At 52.4% G+C, this 20,560-nt stretch overlaps 1 protein-coding gene across 2 annotated transcripts; it reads left to right on the forward strand.

Moving 5' to 3' along the window:
* Positions 1-629: 629 nt before the first annotated feature.
* ANP32E (acidic nuclear phosphoprotein 32 family member E) lies at positions 630-10,004 on the forward strand. Of its 2 annotated transcripts, none has more exons than XM_027728025.2 (7): positions 630-920; positions 2,386-2,535; positions 3,058-3,180; positions 3,881-4,043; positions 5,112-5,266; positions 5,906-5,957; positions 7,321-10,004. In XM_027728025.2, exons 1-7 carry the CDS (start codon positions 867-869, stop codon positions 7,386-7,388), a joined length of 765 nt encoding a protein of 254 aa, XP_027583826.1. In that variant the 5' UTR covers positions 630-866; the 3' UTR covers positions 7,389-10,004. The 2 variants fall into 2 exon arrangements, with proteins under 2 accessions (XP_027583826.1, XP_027583824.1); XM_027728023.2 differs by having other exon boundaries at positions 7,324-10,004.
* The last annotated feature ends 10,556 nt before the right edge of the window (positions 10,005-20,560 follow it).

Raw genomic sequence — 20,560 nt, forward strand, 5'->3', positions numbered from 1 at the left:
CCCAGGGAGGGATCTAAATCCTATATACCCACCTAGGGGGATCTAAATCTCATATATGCATCCCGAGGGGGATCTAAATCCTATATACCCACCCAGGGGGATCTAAATCCCATATGTCCACCCCGAGGGGGATCTAAATCCTATATACCCACCCAGGGGGATCTAAATCCCATATGTCCACCCCGAGGGGGACCTAAATCCTATATACCCACCCAGGAGGATATACATCCCATCTATCCACCCCGGGGGACGTAAATCCCATCTATCCACCCCGAGGGGGACACAAATCCCACGTATCCCCGCCGAGGGGCTCAGATGCTCGGAACAGAGCTATTTCCCGGCCCTGTGACCCCGTGTCACGCCCCCGGTCCCCCCCGGACCCCTCCCGGTGCCGCTGCCCCCCCCCCCGCCCCTCGGAGCCCCCCCCCCCGGCCCCGCCCCCGCCCCGCCCCACGTGCTCAGGGCGCGCGCGCTGCCCCGCGCGGCTCCCGCCGGCCCCCGCGCGCCAACACAAGCCCCGCCCCCCGCCCCTCCCACCCCGCGCCCGGACGGGCAGCGCGCTCGGCCAATGGGGAGGCACCGCCCTGGGAGCGGCGGAGCCAATGACCGCGCGGCGCGGGGGAAGCCCCGCCCCGAGAGGCGTGGCGTGGCGTGGGGGGGCGCCATGCGCCGTGTCATGGAGGCTCAGTGTGCGGGCGGCCATTGACGGCGCCGGAGCTGCGGCGGAGCGGCGCGGCCGGGGCGGCCCCGGCGACCCCCGACCCACTCCCGGCGCGCTCCCGGCGGTCGCCGCAGCCGCAGCGACCCCCGCGGCCGCTCCCGGCCACCCTCCCTCGCCAGTGCGGAACCGCGGGAGGGGGGGGGCGATGGAGATGAAGAAGCGCATCAACCTGGAGTTGCGGAACCGGGCCCCCGAGAAGGTGAGGGGCGGCGGGGCCGGCGGGGCGCGCTCCCCTTACCCCGCGGGGCCGTCGCCGCCGCCTCGGGCCGCGCGGGCCCGGCGGCGCCGCCGAATCTGGGTCAGCCGTGGCGCAGGGCCCGGCGGGGCGCGGGCGGCGCTTCCGGCGCGGCCCCGGGACCCGCGGGCCGCCCGCGCTCCCCCTGCGCCTCCTCCTTCGGGTCGCCCCGAACTTCCCGGGGGGCTCGGCGGCCCCGGCTCCCCCCCGCCGTTAATCCGCCGCTCCCGCCGGCCGCAGTAAACGGGTCACGGCGGCGGCCCCGGCCGCGGCCCGCCGCTCATCCCGGCGCCTTTAATTGGTGTTAATTACCGTCGTTTCCCGCGCCCGCCATCCCGCGGGGTCCCCGCACCCCACCCGCTTTCCTCACTAACCCCCCCCCCCCCCCCCCCGCGCTTCCAACTTCCCGTTTCTTCGGGAAGAGCCAAAAAAAGGGGAAAAAAAAAAAGCCCGAAGCCCGTGGAAAAGCGGGAGCGCACGTGCGCTGCCCCCGCCGCCTCCCCCGCTGCCTCCGGAGCATCGCTTCCCAGTTTCCCAGCGAGGAAATCCAGCACCTGGCTCGCCCCAGGAGTAAAGTCCACACCCGGCGCACGTGGGTTTTTGGCGGGGGGGGGGGAAAAAGTTCCCGAAAGTGTTGATTTAACTCGCCCGGGTCGTGCTCCCGTGGAGTTTGTGGGTTGCAGGTACCCGGAGAGGCCTCCACTCGCTGCCAGCGTGCGGCTGCCGGGGGCGAAGCCGGGAAACCGCCCCTCTCTCCAGGCAGCTTTCCTTAAAACTCGGGTGTTTTTATGGAAAAAATAAAGTATAAGTGGGAAGCTGGCCCAGTGCTGCCCGGGGTCTGCAGCATTCCCAAAATGTTGTTAATGAAAAGTGTGTGGGGAAAGGGAAGAGTCACCTTGTGCCTGTCCTTTAATGAGTGGATATTCCACTCTAGATAAAATAATTTAAAATTAATTGGCTGCTCCTTGTCACTGCTTCTCCAGGCACATGACCTGTATTGATTATCAAGTGTCTTTAGGATGAGGAAATTATTTAATTGGGCTTAAATAACCTGCAGAACTCTCTGGGAAAATCATCTGGAGTCGGAAGGTTTTGGGTTCTGAGTGAAACTGGTTTGAGGGCTTTGAATATGCACAGTTAAATGGTGAGCCTTGAGGATAAGTTGGTGGTTGGCTGCGTACACAGCAGTGCTGTGGGGAGCTGTACCAGGGTCCGTCAGGGGAGTTTTGGGGCCAGGTGGCAGTTTTGCAGAGTTTGATGCATGCTCAGGGGAAAGGGAAGCACTTTTCAGTTAAGTGGGTGTTGAGGATTTTGGGGCACGAGTCTGGTGTGAATTTAAACCAAGCCCCAAAGCAGCAGCCCGTGCCCGGGTCGGGGCTCAGGTGAGTGGGGGGCTTTGGTGACACCCACACGTGTGGCCTGTTGGCAGGTGACCGAGTTGGTGCTCGATAACTGCCGGTCCAGCAACGGGGAAATCGAAGGGCTCAATGACTCCTTCAAGGAACTCCAGTTTCTCAGCATGGCCAACGTCGAGCTGACGTCGCTGGCCAAGCTGCCCACGTTGAGTAAGCTCAGGAAGGTGCGTATCTCCCGTCCACCGGCGCTCTGGGAGGGCAAAGTCACAGGTGCCGAGCCGCGGTCACGCCTTTTGGCTCTCACAGTTGGGCTTGTGTGGTGCTAACAGTGCTGTATCTGTGACATTTTTGGGGTTTTTTTTAAATCTGAAATTGTTTTGGGTGTCTCCAGTTAATTATGGCCAGCTGGGCTTGTTCACTGACTCTTGGGTGGTGACTGCTTGGCTGTGGACGTTGTGAAGGTTGGCTGTGCCTTGCTGAGCACCAGGCCTTGGTAAGAGGCCCTTGGATTGCTGGCAGTGAAGTCCAGTCCTAATAACTTAAAACTGAGGTGCCCAAACACATGAGACTTCCAGGAGCATTTTATAATTCCCAGCTTAAAGGAACTTTTTGACAGCCAAAGCTTGTTAACTTGAGCACCTCTTCAAAAGTGATTAAACACTTAAAGGGAGAACGAATAACGATGAAGCAGCTGAATCTAAGGGTGAGAATCCAGCTGTTTAATTCCTTTTTCTTCTGTACAATAGCTGGAGTTGAGCGACAACGTCATTTCCGGAGGCCTGGAGGTCCTGGCAGAGCGATGTCCAAATCTCACATATCTAAATCTAAGTGGCAACAAAATCAAAGATCTTGGCACTGTGGAAGCTCTTGTGAGTATGAAGTGGGAGGGGCTTGGGAGATTTCATAAATGCTATTTTTTTTATCAAGAATCCATTAGTATTTTTGGGAATGGATTGGTACAAACGTTTGTCAGTCTCGTGGTCAGTCCTGGTTTGATGGACTCGGTGCCCTGGTTGTAGGACAGCACGTGGAACCCCACTGCTGGCAAATGCTCCCACGTTGGGTATGGGATGTCCTGAGTGAGAGATTGTTGGGCTTGTTTTGTCTTCGAAGGAAGAGTGGCCCAGGTGTGTCACGCTGACCCCTCTGTGCTCATTCGTTAGGGTGAGCTTTCTCTAACCTGTGAGGTGACTCAGACACGTGTGGGATACAACCAGGAGCAAACCTGGAGAGCAGCAGCAGTGGGTTGGTGAAGCAGAGGAGGGAGCTGTGGGGATCTGTTGCCCTGTTTTTCTGGGTGTCTGTCCAAATGTGGGCTCTGCACACACAACCCAACCCCCAGGGTGTGAGGGAGTCTGCGGGTTTAGGAGCTTTGGGGAGCTGTGGGGTGTTGATCTGCACAGGTGTTGGGGGTTCAGCCACTGCCAGAACTTGGACTGAACTTCTGGGGTGAAAAATGCTGCCTAGAAATGAGGGATGGGGACAGAGTAAATTCTGCGACCGCGCTGTACCTGGCAGCACCACGTGGGTGTGCTGAGAAGGGGAAAAACCCTTTTTGTTCGTTTTCAGCAAAATCTGAAGAACCTGAAGAGCCTTGACCTGTTCAACTGTGAGATTACGAACCTCGAGGACTACAGGGACAGCATCTTCGAGCTGCTCCAGCAGATCACGTACCTGGACGGGTTTGATCAGGAGGACAACGAGGCACCGGACTCGGAAGATGACGACGACGGTAACTTCCCGAAGCCAACTGGGAGTAGGAATGGGCTGCTGGAATAAAGGTCTCAGTGTAGTGCAGGGACATCCTGAGCACACGAGGGTGATGCTGCTCGTGTTCCTGAAGCGCAGAGTCCGGAGTGTGTTTGGTGTTAACACACTGAGACAGAGCAAAAACCCTGTCAGAGGGTTCGAGTCCTGCAGGAGCTGCCTGGGATTAAGGGAATTGGCCTAAAGGTACTTTTTACAAAGACACAAATGCTCTCTAAGTTAGTTGTTGCCAGCAGTAAAGCTGCTGAGTGCTACAGAGTGAGGGGGCACACACTATTTTGAGTAAAAAATCAGAATTTTACAGGGTTTTGTAATGGCTTCAGCCCCATGCTTCAGTGTAATATGATTTTTGGTTCCAAAATCACACCGAAACATTTCCTTTTGGTCCCACCTTGGTTGCAGTCCTTAAGGAGGCTGTTTTTGCTGTCAGCAAATCCTGTGGGCTTTGGGAGCCTGGATTTAAGAGAACTCAGTGGAAGCCCAGGGGTTGATACTTGGAATGTGAAAATAACCCAGTATTTGAAAACAGATTAATGGTTTAAGTTGAAAATGAGTTTAAGTGTTAAATCAGCTGGTGATGTCTTGTCACTTGCTGACCTGGCCCATGACAGGGATTAGTGCTCCAGGCACAGGAAGGAGGTGAGGGGCCATCCCTTTGGAGCTGCAGGTGTTGCATTTCCCAGTCATCAGGTAGCAGAGGTGTGCACTATGTTAAGCTGGCATTGCCTTAAAATATTTTAGGGTTGGGTTCTGCAGTGAAGCCCCTTCCCCTGGTAGGAGTTTGTGTTTGTACCTGCTTCAGGTGTCGAGTTTTGCCTGAAGCCTGTGATGGAAAAACAGTGGGAGCCTTTCTTAGAGGAAAAACGACAAAGATTAACTCGGTTCCAATCGTGGTCGTTTCCCACGTGTGGCCTGCATTTAGAATAAAGAAAAAGTAAAAATCCCCAAATCCTTCTGGAAAAACCTGTTAGAGCCAGCTCACCCCGATGTATTCGGAGAGGAGTGAATGGCCTGTGTGTGTCCTTCACTGCAGAGGGGGATGAAGATGACGATGATGATGAGAATGAAGCTGGGCCTCCAGGAGAATATGAAGAGGAAGATGATGAAGATGATGGAGCTTCAGATTTGGGGGAAGGTGAAGAGGAGGAGGAAGTTGGTCTTTCTTACCTGATGAAAGAAGAGATTCAGGTAAAGTTGGTAAATTCTGCCAAGTGCAGGAAGGGAAGCTCCTGTGGGGTTCTGTGGATATGGAAAATGGTTCCTGTCCAGTTCCAGGGGCTGGAAAACAACCGCCTTTTACAAGGTGATGGGTAGAGTCTCGATGAAAATTCAGTGAGAGTTTGCTTCCTATCAGGGAGTGGGTTCAATTCCCATATTCCAAGGGCAGATGTCAGATGGGCTGTTTCCCCATTTTGACTTGTCACTCTCCCCTGTTTGTAAAGTTCCACCGAGCAGAGGGATATAAAAACAAGACTTGAGTTTGTTGAATTCTCTGGAGCTGATTGTTTACATTTCTCAGCTTAAAACAGGACAAAACCCCAACACAACAATTTACTCATTTTCACAATAACTTGGGAAGATGCCGTTGTGCTTCCTCCTCGTCCTCGGCCCTTACAAAGGAAATCTAAAAGCCATTGGCATCTCTCTCTCCTGGTTAATTTGTCAGTAACTTCTGAGCTGGTACAACATAGGGAACAGTGGGGAAAAGCAAAGAAAATGAGACTCTGGGGCCAGCTGCTGCCCCAGCAGGATTTCTGCTTGGGATCAGTGTGGAAGGAAGGCTTCAATAAACAGCAACCGTAAAAATGTTCCCTGATTTTTGTACAGGATGAAGAGGACGATGATGACTACGTTGAAGGAGGTGATGAGGAGGAAGAAGGTAAGTGCTGAAGTTCTAAATGAAACAATGCTCTATAATTCTATAATTTTGTGGGATTGGGACATGCAAATTAACACACAAATAAAAAGTAAAAATAAAAATGAGGAAGAAACATCAGTTTTCTAAAAGGGAAGGCGCTGCATCTCCTGCGCACTTGGGAATTGTCTTTTCCCAGCGCGGAGAGGAGCAGGACTGTGGATTTGTTATTTCCATACGTTGCAAATATCCCTCAAGTGCCCCAGAGGCTCTGCTGGCAAAGCCCTGGCAGCCAGAACCAGCTGGAGCTTTCCCTTTATCCAGCTGCAAGTGGCTCCTCTGTAAGCAGTTCCACTTCAGGGCAGCTCCGGGGAGTCAGACTGAGCCCAGGAGCCTGTCCAGGAACCCTAATGATCTTTATCTCTCCAGTCTTATCATCAGTGGCTGTAACTCCTTAATTCCATACATTTTGCTGGCAGCCACGGGCATCATCATGGTCAAACAGAACGAGGCAGGGTGAGGGGCTGGTGCTGCTTTGAGGTGCAGTGTGTGATCCCGTGTGGAAAACACGGTGTCTGCGCAGGCGGCTGCTGCTCCGGGGCATTTGCCAGAGCACCAAGTTCTGTTTGCAACAAGTGGGTTACTGGAGTATTCTTTAATAATTTTTTTCATAAAAGCTTCCACGTCTGTGTGAAGCCAAGTCCCAGAATTTCTCCCCAGCTGGGCCCCCATCTCCTCTCTACACTGGGCTCAGCGGAGTGGGTTTGGGAGCTGGATCTTCCACTTGCAAAAATGGGAATTTTGAAGGAGCAGGGTGAATTCTTCACTTTGTACTAATGCAGCACTGGGGTCAGGATGGACAGTGGGCCAGGGAATGACTCCTGGGGAATTCCTGGATTGGAAGGGGCAGCACTGCACTGCGAGCTCCCACCACCAGAGCGCACAGCGCGCCGCCCGAGTCCGGCCTTTTCCTACGGAAAAGCTCCAGGATGTTGTCCGAGATCCTGGTGCCAGGTCTGTCCCTGGGGGAGAGGAGGGACCATGTCCCACCTGGTACCTGCAGGAACCGCTGTGCCGGGCAGGGTGTTGGGGCAGCTCTGAAGAGGGAGCTTGGGAGGTAGGAAAAGGTCACTTGCATTTTAGTTCTCAAACGTATTTTTTAATCAATCTGCTGGATATCACCAGTTCCCGGGTGGAACATCCCGTGCTTAGTTTGACCCCGGTCTGATACGGCCTGTGCGGATCAGTCAGTCAGCAAACAGCTGTTGCTGTGGGAGCGGGGGTGTTCCGTTGGGAATGCCCTGTTCCCGTCACCTGTGTGGAAGTGCTGTGGCACTGCTGCTGTGGGAGCAGAGCTAACGGGCTGCGTGCATCCCTCTTCCCTTAGCAGAGGGCGTCCGAGGGGAGAAGAGGAAACGAGAGCCCGAGGACGAAGGCGAGGAAGAGGAGGATTAATTTGCAGGACCAGACTCTCCAGTTACGGAAGACGCAATAGTGATTATGCAGCTCTGTATGTCCATGTACCATAGATGTCCCGACAGAAATCCTATGTTAACTTTTTATAGCAGAAGTGTGGTTTTACTATTCCTGCCCCTTTTATCATTCCAGATAAGCTCTGATAGCCCGTAGGAACCTTCTGTAGAGAACAATTTTCAGCCCTATAATCACTGAAGCCATTGGCAAATTCCCCCCCCCACCACCAGACTTTTCTTTGGAGCTCTTTAATTTCGTACAAACTTGCTGTGTTGGTCATCGTTAGCCCCGAGTCCAACCCCCTGCCCCATGGGTTTAATATTGGGAACTTCCTTCAGGATTTTAAAGTTTTTATGCTTAAAAAGATGAATTGAACAATGCTCCGTGGCAAATTCCACAGTCTCTTAAATCAGTTGACACTAAGCTGAGTTTTTCAGGGATTCCACTGGAAACACCCAACTAGGTGACACCCGTGTTCCAGCTTTTTAAAAAGTGACTCCTGTGATATTTTTTAAGGCTTCTCTCCATTTTGGGTGTTCCAGGGTGAAGCCTCAGCAGGTTTCAGAAGATCTTTTTGTTTTCCTGCTTGCTCCGATGCTCAGTGTTTGGAGTATTCACTAGATTCCTTCAAGGGTGTATTTTGGCAAACTGAAAGAGCTGTGTTCCATAAAGGGTTGCAATCCATAAGTTTTCTCCCAAATCCATTGTCACCGCAAGTATTAACAAAGCAATTAATGTGTAGTTTTAACCCATTTTGCTAGAAATCTTTGTTAAACCTTCACTCACTTTGCTCTCTCATTGTCATTGTGGGAATTCTGCACCAATCATGGCTGTAAAATGTATAAAATAGATGAAATATGCATTTCTGATGCAGAAGTGAACGGGTAACTCCTCCAAGCGCGTTGTTTTCCAACCCCCCCCCCCCCCAGCTTTTCTAGAACCATTGAAGGGAAGGATGAACCCAAGTTGGTCCTTCTCTGCATGTCACCTCTTAAAGTGTGTAAATCTGGCTGAAGGCAAAACGCTCAGTTCGTGTGTAACAGTCGGGAATATTCGGGGGTTTGTATCGAGTGGCTGCGGAGACGCACTGGGAGCAAGCGCAGGGGACGTGCAGAGAAGCTTTTCCTAGCAGCCTTTAATAATTCCTAACAGTTCTGCCCCGATGCATCATCTTTCCTGTTGGAAACAAGTTCCAACTTCCAGCATTCCTCCTTCAGTCGCGATCTGGGTTTCACGCAGCGTAGTCGCGATATCACACTGACTGACGTCTCACGTAGGTCCTGAACCAAATATCACACACAGCTTTATTCCAGAGACTTATTTTTGTATCTGTCCTGGCTGCCGATAGCTGCCGGAAACTGGGGAGAGCCCGCGGGTGGGAAGAGGGAGATTCCTGGGCCTGAGTCAGTCCCCCGTCGCCCGGTTCCCTGTGGATGTTCCGTAGGAATTGCACACAGTAGTTTGATGTGACCTTCAGTGGAGTGTAGATCATGCAGGGTTGAAGTTCTGCAAAGCCCCGTTCCCTGTGCGTGTGGTTTTTATCCCCCAACTAGAGCCTTAACTCCGGGTTTCTCCTGTAGCTGTGCAGTGGCCTCGGAGAGGAGTCAGGCGGGCGGTGCCACACTCGGGAACAGCTGACTCCTTGGGCTTTGTGTTTTTGAAGGAATATCTCCAAAGACACTAGAAAAGTCATGGTAAAACTTCCTTTGCAGCCACAACCGAGTCCTGTGTTTGTGATGAGTCCTGGATGGGTCAGTGCACATCCGTCATGTCCTGGGGGCTCTGGGCGAGGCACTCGCTCCATGCTCAGCTTTGAGAGAAAAGGTGTTTTCCCATCCTTTTGCTTCTTGTTTTTAGATTGAAACCTGTTATTTATAAGTGTGTCCGTCACAGCACCTCCCTGTCAGGGTTTTCCTTAACTGTCTGTTACCAGTGCAGATAAAATTAGTTTTAAATGGAAAAAAAAAGAGTCTATTTTGATGGATTAAAATGATGTGGGTAGTGGGCTCGTTTGGGTGAGCGAGTCCCGCTCCCGAGACCAGACAGACTGAGCTCTGAGGGGTGACAGCCCTTCCCTAGGCCACACTTCCCCAGCAGCCACAGCCACCACATGGAACCCGAGCCCCTCACAGTCCCAGCTCCTGCTAATCTGTCGGTCCCAGTGTCACCATCCCCAGTCCCGTGCCCTCCGCTCGGCATGCAGCAACAGCGTTTTTTAACGAGGAATTCAGAGCCTCCAGATAACTTTTGAAACTTTTTTGCTTGGTGGGTGGTCTTTTCATGCAAATACGTCAGGGTGGGTTTTATATTTTGTAGAGGTTTTGTCCTATTTTAATGCTCTTTGTATGGCAGTCTGTATATAGTGTGGTTCGGTTCCTTCTCCGACTCTTTCCTGAAACTTTGGAGTAACTGATTTTGTGCAACTGTGTTTTGAATAAAGCCATGACAGTGTTAAATTAAAGACAACAGCCCTGCAGCACTCTTCTGATAACTTTTAGTTGTAACAAAACATGTTTCCTCCCCACGTGTGCTGTAAATTTTAAATTAAAAAGTTTTCAAACCGAATTATTTCAAATAAATTGAGACTATTGTATTGGATTACTTCTTGGGGTATGTCCAGCTGTGGAGAATGGGATGTTTCTCAAGGAATGGAGTAAGAGGGAATTGTTTCCTGTTATCTCTTAAATGTGGTGGAATGGGGATGTGTCTTTCTGGGGATGGAACTTGGACTTGTGGCACTTTAGTTCTTGGTAATGTTGTAACAGTCAAGGAAGGATGTTCTGTGAAACCTGGATAGTCCCCTGAGAGTGTTTCCAGGTAAGTTTGACATGTCCAAGTCTGGCTGAGTCTTAAGAAACAAAAACTAAAATCGAGAGCCTGGTTCTGTTTTGCTTTTCACAAACCCTGACTTGTGCTCTGCAACCCGGGCTCGAGTCTGGTGCTCAGTTATTCCTCAGAGAAGAACAGCGTTTTAAAAAACCCTGCTGCTCCTCCCGAGCCAGACAGAGCATTGTTTTATCTTGGGATTAGTCCAGCATTCCTGGCAAAAATCCCCTGGATGCACTTGAGAAAGCCAGTAGCAAACAGGCTTTTCTGCTGCTGGATGAGCAATTAGGCAAGAAATGGGTGGTGGCTTTCTGGGATATTTTATTTAGTTTTAAAGGTGGGGAGGAATTGCCGTTTCAGCAAAAGACCCTCACTGGCTGCTCTACCCTGTGGATTTGTGACCAAACGGGACCTGAGTTAAACAGGTTAAATCCACCTTTTGGGGGTACAGGTGGGTGAGGTAAAACCGGGCTGTTGCGCTGTGGTACTTTCACGGCGAAGGGCTGTGGAGGAAGCTCAAGCGCTGTGTGGGCACATCTTCAAACCCAGGAAAAACCTGCGGTGCGGCCGACGGGCTCCTGGGCTTGTCGCGACGTGTGGAACCAGCTCTGCCCGCCCCAGCCTCGGGTGTACACAGCGCACCTGCCGCCACAGCGAGCACCTGCCGGCTCCCGGGGCGCGGGCTGGGAGCGGGACGGGCTCTCCACGGTCCAGCCGCGCCCCAGCCCGCGCTCCGTCCCCCCGGGGCTCGGCCGCCCTCCATTTTGTCGCAGGGAGGGGAAGCCGTGCTGGCGGGCGGCCGGGCAGCTTCCTCCCTGCTGCTCCTTCCTCCTCCTCCTCCTCCCGGGGCTTTTGTCTTGTGCTGCCCCTTCTTGCTCTTTCCCCGGCCCTTATCTCCCCCTCCCAGCGGTGCTGCTTCCCCTCTTCTTCCTTCCTCGGGGCCGGGACGCCTCATGAGGCGGGGAAGGGGGGCAGCGTCGTCCCCCGCCCCTCACGGGGACCCGCCTGAGGGGAAGGGGGGGGGACGCGCGGAGCCCCCGAGCGCGGGAAACCGCCACCCACGGGGTTCCCCGGCTGCGGGCAGCAGGGGCCGAGCCGCGACCCCGCCGCTGATTGGCTGAGATTTGCCGCAGTTCCGCCCCTCCGCCTTCCCGCCACCGGCGCCCGCGCGCGGCGCTCCCCCCACCCACCCCCGGCCCCTCAGGCCCCTCATGGCGGCGGTGAGGGGGAAACTACCCCCGAGTGCCCCATTTCCACCCCAGAACAGCCTCTGCCTCCTCATGTGCTCCATTTCCACCCCAAAACACCCTCTGCCCCCGCCCCAAGTGCCTCCTTTCCACCCAAAACACCCTGTGCCCCCGGCCCCAAGTGCCTCCTTTCCACTCAAAGTACCCGCTGCTCCCCTCCCCAGGAAAGGCTTTTCCCCTCAGATTTTGCGAGCTTTGTGCCGTTGGTGGAAAACAAAGTGGTTCTGAGTCCAAATAGAAAAACAAACAAACAAACAACAAAACAACAACACAAAAAAACCCGAAAATACAAGCCCTGATCCCAAAGGTGGATTTTGGGGTCATGCGTGAGGAAGGGCAGGTTCAGCTGGGCTTTGGTATAAATGCCCTTGGTGAAAATAGGAAGAAATTCCTCGTAGAATTCCTTATATTCTCTAGTTAAAGGCCAGTAGCAAGAGAAGTCTAAAGCATGTGTTTTCAGCCAGCTCCTGCTGCAATGTATTTTTCTAATGTCCCCCAAATTTGTCCTGCTTTCCCAGGGAAATGTGGCACGTGCAGATTACCAGGCAAATCTCCCTTTTTCCTCACCTCCATCCCTACAGCAGACACTGCCCAATTCCAGGTTAATTCAACCCAGCCACAGTCCCAAAAGGATTTGGGTTCACTTTTGTGACCCCCTGGGTCAGGGGAGCGATGATCCAGGGCTCCCACAGGTCAGACTTTCACAAATGGATTTTTGTGGGTTTTTTGGTATTAAAATATTGACCAAAAACTACTAGAACTATCCTTTGCCATTCCCACATATTCCATGATGATGAGTTAGCCTTTTTCCCTCCTTATTTCCCTCAAATGAGATTAATTAAAAAAACCCCACATGCTGAGAATATAAACCCTGAAGGTTTCTCAATGCCTGGCTCTCAAGGAACTCACTTTCAACTTTCCTCATCTGTATTTTTATGTGAGAACAGGGAAGCTGCCGTTCTTACGGAATCCCACGAATTCAGGAATTTGGGTTCGTAGAAAAGTGTAAAATCCTGCGAGCTGTGGAACGGAGTAATGAGAAATCTCAGAATGAAAACTGCCCCGTTCTACAGCAAACAGAGCTGTTGTTGATTTTGGCAGCAAGAGCTGCTGTATGCTAAAAATACACACACCAGTTTCACTGATCACACACATTGCAAAGGTCTGCACCAAAGAACGAGACCCGAGTTTATGAGATAAAAAGGATGCTCGGATTGTTTTTATCTATTTCCGAGTCTCTTGGTTGTGCTGGGGGTTGCACCGTCACACTGGACGTGCATGCTCGTGCTCTCCATTTGTTCAGGGATCGACTGACACAAATGGAGAGCTGGGGCTGCCCTGAGGTTCTGAAACGCACTGGGTGGGACAGAAGGAGTCAGGGACAGCAATCTGCTTTGAGCAGGACACCGAAAATATCCCTCTGCAGAGCCCAGGGCAGGGAAATTCCTGGTCCTACTGCTGTTGAGAGGTTTCTCGCTGGAGTTCGAGTTAGATCTCCTGGGGAACACTCTTCTGGTTTTAAACTTTAAAATTGCAGTTCATAGTATGCTTCGGGTTCTGCTCTGAGTGTGTCTCATAAAAAGATAATAAAAAAACAGCCGCAAAAATAGCCGAGGAAAGCCTTTCCTCCTGCTTCAGATTTAACTGGCACAAATGAGGGAGAATCCAAAAATAAATGTTCGGCCACAGCAGCAAACCAGGAGAAAACCGCAGGACACATTAAAGCTGGGAACTCCTGGCAGCGAGGAAAAGGATTTTCTCTAGGAAAAAAATGACCCCAGAGTTCGAGTTTGTGTTGGAAAAGGAGCAGGTCTGTCCTATATGAGTGAAACATGCTCATATGGGGGGTTTGAGGGCCATTTCCTTCTAGCGTGGAGTTAATTCAAATAAAATAATCCTCGTGATGACTGAGGAGCAGCCAGTCAGGGCTCCTCAGCGCGGCCTCACTGATTTCTTCTGGCCATTTGTGGTGCCACATCCTTGTCCCTGGGAACGTATCTTTCATGGGAATGTGGGGGACATGCAGGAATCATGTTTAATTAGGAATGTGAGGCTGGGAGGGAGCTCCTGGCTGACCGCGTATGGATACTAATGTGTCTCTGCAGCAAGTGCCTGCCCAAATCCATTTCAGAATCACATTTGTGTCTCTCAGCTTCGTCACTGCGATGACTCATAATTATTCTGCTTAAAAGTGGTGTTTCTTCTACGCTCCGTGTTTCAAGTGAGCTCCTGTGTCACAGCAAAAACTTATTGGTACCGACAGGAATGACTCGGGTAATTTGCATTTCTGAAAAGCAAGAACATTGTCTTCAGTCTGTTCTTTCATCAGTGTCACTGTTGGAGGATCCACACTAAAAGCCGTAGGATCAGCCTTGCAAATTCAAGTCTTGCCCCCATTTTGTGCAAGGAGTTATAAATGTATTTAAGAACGTAATTGAGCTCTGACTTTTTAATGGCAAATATTGGGGTTGCTCACACCTCCCATGCACACCCATCCCATGCTCCCACCGCAGTTAGTGTGGCTCCGAGAGCTTCTGGTGGGAAATGCTGGGTTTGGGGTGTGCTTTGAGGCACAGACTTGTGGAGATGAGGATGTTTTCTCTGGTGATCTGCTGAGGGGTATTTCCATCTCACTCGTTGTGTAGCACTGGGGGTGGAAGGCCGATTATTGCTGAACTCTCTTACATTAACATGTTGCAGAAATTAAAGAGGTTTTCCCCAAGAGAGCCCTTTATTTCCCACAGCCATCCAGAGTTCCTCCTCATTCACAACCCTGCACAGACCCATCGTTCCTCTGTAAGCACCACGAGGGAAGGAAGGAGGAATTATTATTATTATATCAATATCTCTCTACTCTGAGTTTCTGGATCGCTGGAGGCTTCAACTGCCACACAACTTCTACAGGAGGGTTAAGCATTCTCACTACAGAAAGCAAAAAGTATTTCCCCGTCAATCTGAGCGTGCTCTGCACGGGGAACTGGGCTCGGGCAGGGCACCCGGGCACCGAGAGGCTGCTGCGGAGCCCGCGTGTTCCCTCAGGTGCCACGCGGGGAGCAGGGAGGGGAAAAGGGTTCGATAACTGCAGTTCCACGGAAAAAGCTCCCGACGGCTGTTCCCGATCCTCCCGGTGAACTCGGGCTGCAGGAGCCCCGGACTGGGAAGAACGAGCACTAGAGGGCACAGCGCGACCAGCGACGGGCGCGGGGTTTGGAGAGGGGGAGGCACAGCCCGGGTGTCGGAGCTGCCTTCCACCTGTGAGAGTCCGGGTGACTCCTTGAAGCGGCACATTTTGGAGGGTTCTGGGCTCATTCGCCGCATTCATTCAAGGCTGAAAATGCAGCAGGGAATCGGAGATATCCCGAGTTGGAAGGGACTCTTGCCCAGAGTGGTTGTGGACTCCACATCCCTGGAAGTGCTCAAGGCCAGGCTGGCCAGGGCTTGGAACAACCTGATCTAGTAGAAGGTGTCCCTGCCCATGGCAGGGGATGGGTCTGGATGGGCTTTAAGGTCCCTCCCAACCCAACCCATTCCATTATTCCATGATCCATGGCGAACACACAGCAGAGCTGTCTGATGAGGCAAAATGCAAAGTCCTTAGAAGGGAATTGCTATTTTGAAGGATGCAGGCAGCCCTGGGCTATTGAGTGCTGGAATGATTCTGGCCATCCATGGACAGCTCGAAGAGCAGCACCTTTAACAATTTTCTGGAAAAACCCACTCAGGCCTCAGAGCCCCAGGAGGGGTCTCAGGTCACACTCCTGGAGTCTGGGTGTGCCTGCTGTATCCACCTGCTCCCTGAGTGATGGATCTATGTACATGGGTAGGGAAGAAGAGCTGAGAGCAAGGGATTGAGAGCAGTGCCCAGGGCTCTCCTAAATTCCATAAGTGCCAACTGCTCCCAGGCTAGCACCGACCCGGCTCGGCTCGCCGGGGCCACTGCGGTTTGTGCTGCACCAGCAGACGCTCCCTGGGTTTCTCCAGAGCAGCCTCCCCCTCCCTGCAGCCCAGTGTTCCTCCTCCCAGCCCACTTGCTGCTATATATAATCTCAGCACTGTCTACCTTTCTGCAGACAGAGCTGGGAGTCGTGCTTCCCAGAAGTTGTGAGATGGCACTCAGAGTCCTGTCGGTTCCTGGGGAAGCCAGCTCTGAGCACCTGCTCCGGGCTGTTGGCTCTCTGGTCCTTTCTAGGTCACGGGGTCACTTGGTTTCTGTCTGCTGGCAGGAGACAAAATGGTAAAGTTCGATAAACAAGAGCCCTGGCTCATAAAAATAATGTTTGGCCTTCGTATGTCATATAGATCCTTCGGAAAATTGGTTTCTCTTTCCTTGCTCAAGTCAGATATTTGCCTGCTGCCATCTGCTCCCTCCTGCCTTCCAGGGAAGAGTTCACCCACCAGCTCATCGACGAGAGCAAAACTAGACAAATACGGCTGAATTCTTATTTCTTCACGGGCTCATCTCCAGCTACTCCTACCTGCATCTCCTCCCCCGTCTGTCCATCTGGCCTCGCTGGCCTCTGTTCACACCACACCTGACCCTGTGCCTTATCTCCCTGTCATCCATCTTTGTAACCACAGACACATTCTGCTCTGTTGTGGGTGGGCAATTCCAAAGTGTTTGTCAGCCAGGATCTGCCTCACAGAGCCAAAGAACCCAGGACAGCAGGTCCAGGAGCTGTCCCCTGGGCACTAATACCAGTAGTAGAGTGTGCTACTTCTGATGAGAGTGGCAAAGAATGAGGGGACCTAGACAAATCACTATAATCTTTCTGGGATTTCAGCACAAGATGTTGCTTTTATTTACAATTTTGGTGTGAATTATGAGTAAGAAAGTAGAAAAGAGCCTTTTGTCAGGGGGAAATGTCTGACTTGGAGTCATCAGCAAAGGCAGGGCAGAAGGAGTCCAGTGTGGTCCCAAGCTCCCACTGGAAGGATTGGACTCTTCAAACCAGCCAAATGTACTCCAGCACCCCGAGGTGGGACACACAGACTGGAGAACACAGGTTGGAGTCTCCCACGCCTTGGAGAACTGGAGCATGTGCTGGAGGGACAGAGCTGACACTGCCTGGTTACACAACATGGGGACACTTGAGGGGAGGCATTTGAAAACCTAAAGAGACGCTGTCTCACCTCTCAGCGTTTCCTCTGACAACCCACTCACCCTTCCCGTGACCCGAATTTGTGCTGCTGCAGCATTCCTGAGGCAGCTCGGGACCTCAGTTGTTCCTCAGTTCTAGAAACGTCACTGCCTGTGTTTTCAGACGCCTCGAAACTTCCCTTTTTACAGTGCCACCGAAACAGCCTTCTGTCCTTTTCTTACTGCTCAGCAGTTTGGGAATGTTCCATTACACAGAAAAGTCATCTGTGGGCTCGGGCCCTGGGATTTGGGCACTCCTGGGCTATGGAATAACAGGCTCAGAGTACGACAGTGAAGTTAGTACCTGTGAGGCAGGGAAGAGCGGTCGTTCGAACGCTGCCTCTGCCAGGTCCTCGGGGCATGGTTTGGGATGAATCACCCCGTTCCATGTGCCCTTTCCCCGTGCCAAGGGCAAGCATGAGATCGCTGCGCTCAAAATAGGAAGAAGCTGCTCCGCCCTCGTGATTCCCGGCAGGTGAGCTGCACCTTCCCATGTCAGGGACAGCATTCCCCCAGGAAGGGAGATGATGCCACGGGGCAGGAGGAGGCACATTATTAATTATCTGATGGTGCAAGCGACAGTGAGGAAGCATCCCCTGGTACAAAACATTCCCTAAGATCTTCCCGCTTCGTTTAAAGGGAAAATACAAACCAGAGGTGCCAATTTAGCTCCGGAGAGGAGAAGGGAGGCTCCAAACGGGAACAGACCAGGTGCTCGGTACCGGGTAGAGCGGTGAGGGTGCCAGGGAGGAGGGAGCGGGGTAAGGAGGATTGTGAACATATTTACAGCCATCTGGCACCCTGAATTATCCAAACAACGAGGCTGCCGGAGAGCTCACTGAGACAGGGAGAGAGAGGGAAGGAAGGGTTGGTTTGGGCAGAGGATCCTGAGGGATTCGTGCTTTCAATGTATGTTTTTTGGAAATGTTTTATATCACTTATAAGATTATTTATGTTGCTGGAGATGTAGGGAAATGAGACCAGAAGGAAACGGAAGGACCACTCCTTCTGGAGTCTCCCTTCCAGGTTTCTAGAAATCAAGTCATGGGAAAGGAATGATACATTGGGAAATCTTGGTTTCTTGGAAGGCAGCATCGGAGATAAGGAATGAATCAGAGAAGCTGGATTCCTCCCGATCTCTGCCACTGACAGGGTGTTGGTGTTATCTGAAGTCTTGCAGTTTTTAGTGGGGAACGTGCAAGTCATTTAGGAAAAAATCCCAGGTTCTAGAACTCCACAGTAACCGTGTCAACACGAGGTCACGGTGCTTACTCAGAAAGGAAGAAGGAAAGAACTGATGTTTTTAAGCACCAGTGTTGGGCTTTTATTAAGATGGGGCAGTCACAGCTTCTCTGGGCAACCTGTGCCAGTGCCTCCCTACCCTCACAGGGAAGAACTCCTTCCCAAAATCCCATCTAAACCTTCTCTCTCTCAGTTTAAAGCCATTAATGACTCAGCCCGTCAGTTGGGAGTCCTTTAAATAATGATGTCCACGTCTCCTCTGGGTCACTCCAGTCAATGCCAGACCTTTGCTCACTGCCCAGTATAAGCCTGTGAGCCACGGATTCCTCCAGCTCTGAATGGTTCCCTCTGTCCCCCCATCCTGCATGTATGGGCTCTTTATTCCAGCCACAGGCCCAATTCCATCAGCCCCAGGGCAGGGCTTTGGAAGGAGGGATCACCATTCCAGTGCAGAACTCCCAAGCCAACGGTGTCAGGGGGTGGGCTGAGCTCTGCACTTCGAACTGTGGCTCATCTGGCCTCTCCCAAACATCCCCGAAAGTTAAAAAAAATATATATTTAAAACCCCTGCCTTCCCCCTGAGCAGGGGCCAGTTGTGTCAAAACAGAGCAAGAAGTTGTTAAACACGTTACAGACTGAGGAAGTGGAAGTGTCACTGTAGTTTTCAGTCCCTTGGGACATTTTATAGAGTCAAACCAAACAACAGTGTCTGAGAGCACTGGAGATTTGCCACTCCTGGGCCAGGCTCAGGAAACACTTCCAAAAGGTCCAACTACAGCTGCACCTTTTGCCTTTTCCTTACCAGGTGTCACTTCAAACAGCTGCAGCAACGAAGCAGCCCCTCCAGCCTCACAGGGAAGGGAGTGTGGGGATGCTCTGAGCCTGACAAGGAACTCCCCAGCAGCTCAAACTGGATTTAGGGAAAAGAAATCCAAGGCACTGTACTGCATATCTCACCAAAGAATTCCCTCTTAATGAGATAGGAACACACACAAATCTCTACACATGCATATTCCAGGGATATATTTGCACACGGGTACATCTGACATACAAAACCCCTGAGTTTTTCCCTTTTCTCTCTTTTTTAGGGAAGTGGGTCTGTTCTTGCCGAGCTTTAATTTGAAAACCCGGCTGGAACTTGTTAAGTCAATAATTATTCTTGTGAATGTGGGTCAAACTATTTTCTGTCTCTTCCCCTCTCTCGGGACGTGGAAGAGGATTGGATCCTCCAGCGCTCCGAGGCTGGAAGCACCACGCTTCCCATTTTACTTCCCAAGTCCAAACCTTCTCTTTTTAAGGCATCTGCCTTGGAGAAAAAAAAAAAAAAAACGCAACAATTTCTGCAGCCTCCTCCATCAGTAACTCCAAGAAATCCTTCTGCACAGCAGGAGCCATCGGCTGTGTTGGAGAACTGTGTTTATCCACCCCCTCCCCAGCCTGAGAACCCTCTGCCGTGAGTCACTGCTGTTCCTGCTCCACTCAGGGGGTTGGAGGCTTTTTCCAAGGCAGGAAACTGCTGGAGAAACTGGACTTTATCTGCCATAATTTTACTCCTGTTAACTGCTTTGTCAGGTGTAATTCCAGCCTGCAGGAAGAGCCCAGTGCTGTTGGAACAACATGAACCTGATTTTGCTCTACCGAGTTTTGCCTCCCTCCAGCAGCGTGAAAGTGTAAATTCTATTTAAAGCCACCAAAGGCCTCTTGATCGGCACCTCCTGCTTTCCAGAGGCCTCTCAGCACTGCAGAGACGCTGCAGCTGCTCCCTCTGTCCGGCCTGGCGAGCCCAAAACCTGCAGTGGGTGAAATTTAGGGCTGCTGTGTGTCACATGGGGCTGACCCAAAACGTGCTCCCCGGGCAGGAGCTGTGCCTGCTGGGTCAGCTCAGGCTGAGCTCGGCCCCCGTGGCTTCCTGGGGGGGTTATTGGGTTTTCATCCCCTTTTTCCACGTTGTTGGATGCAGTAATCCCCCTGGCATTTCATGGAGTCATAGAATCACGGAATGGGTCGGGCTGGGAGAGACCTTAAATCTCATCCAGTCCCACACCCTGCCCCGGGCAGGGACACCTTCCACTGTCCCAGGTTGCTCCAAGCCCCGTCCAACCTGCCCTTGGACACTTCCAGGGATCCAGGGGCAGCCACAGCTTCTCTGGGCAACCCGTGCCAGGGCCTCCCCACCCTCCCAGGGAAGGATTCCTTCCCAAGTAAAGAATTCCTTCCCAAGGTGTCTCGAAAGGCAGAGGAGGGAGGGAGGCAAGGAGGGAAGGAGGAGGGGGGGCGGTTTGACTAAAGCCTTTGAGGCGGGGAGGGAGAAAATAACCAAAAAAAGGCGCTTTGGCTGGGAGGGTGGGTGGGCTCCTGGGTGCCGCACGCAGCCGGGGTTCCTCGCTCCGCGGTCCTTATTTGGCTGGGAGCGGGAGCGTTCCGGGGATTGGCTGCGCCGGGGAAGCAGGCAGGGAGGTGCAGGCAGGGAGGTGCAGGCAGCGGAGCCGAGCGCCAGCTGACGAGCACAGCACACGCTCGCCCGCTCCCCGGCATGTGTCGAGCAAATTGCAGCTATTTTTATAGGAGACGCTTTGCCTACATCTTAAGAATCCCGTCCCAATCCCGTCTCCCTGAAGTGTAACGGGAAACCCCTCTCCCCAACCCCCCCGCGCCCTGTTCTGCACGTGTTTTCAAGGCGCGGTTGGGCAGAACCCAGACTT

This window comes from Pipra filicauda, unplaced genomic scaffold, assembly GCF_003945595.2.
Source record: "Pipra filicauda isolate LSUMZ 115617 unplaced genomic scaffold, ASM394559v2 scaffold585_size263788_pilon, whole genome shotgun sequence".
In the NCBI taxonomy this organism is placed as follows: Eukaryota; Metazoa; Chordata; class Aves; order Passeriformes; family Pipridae; genus Pipra; species Pipra filicauda.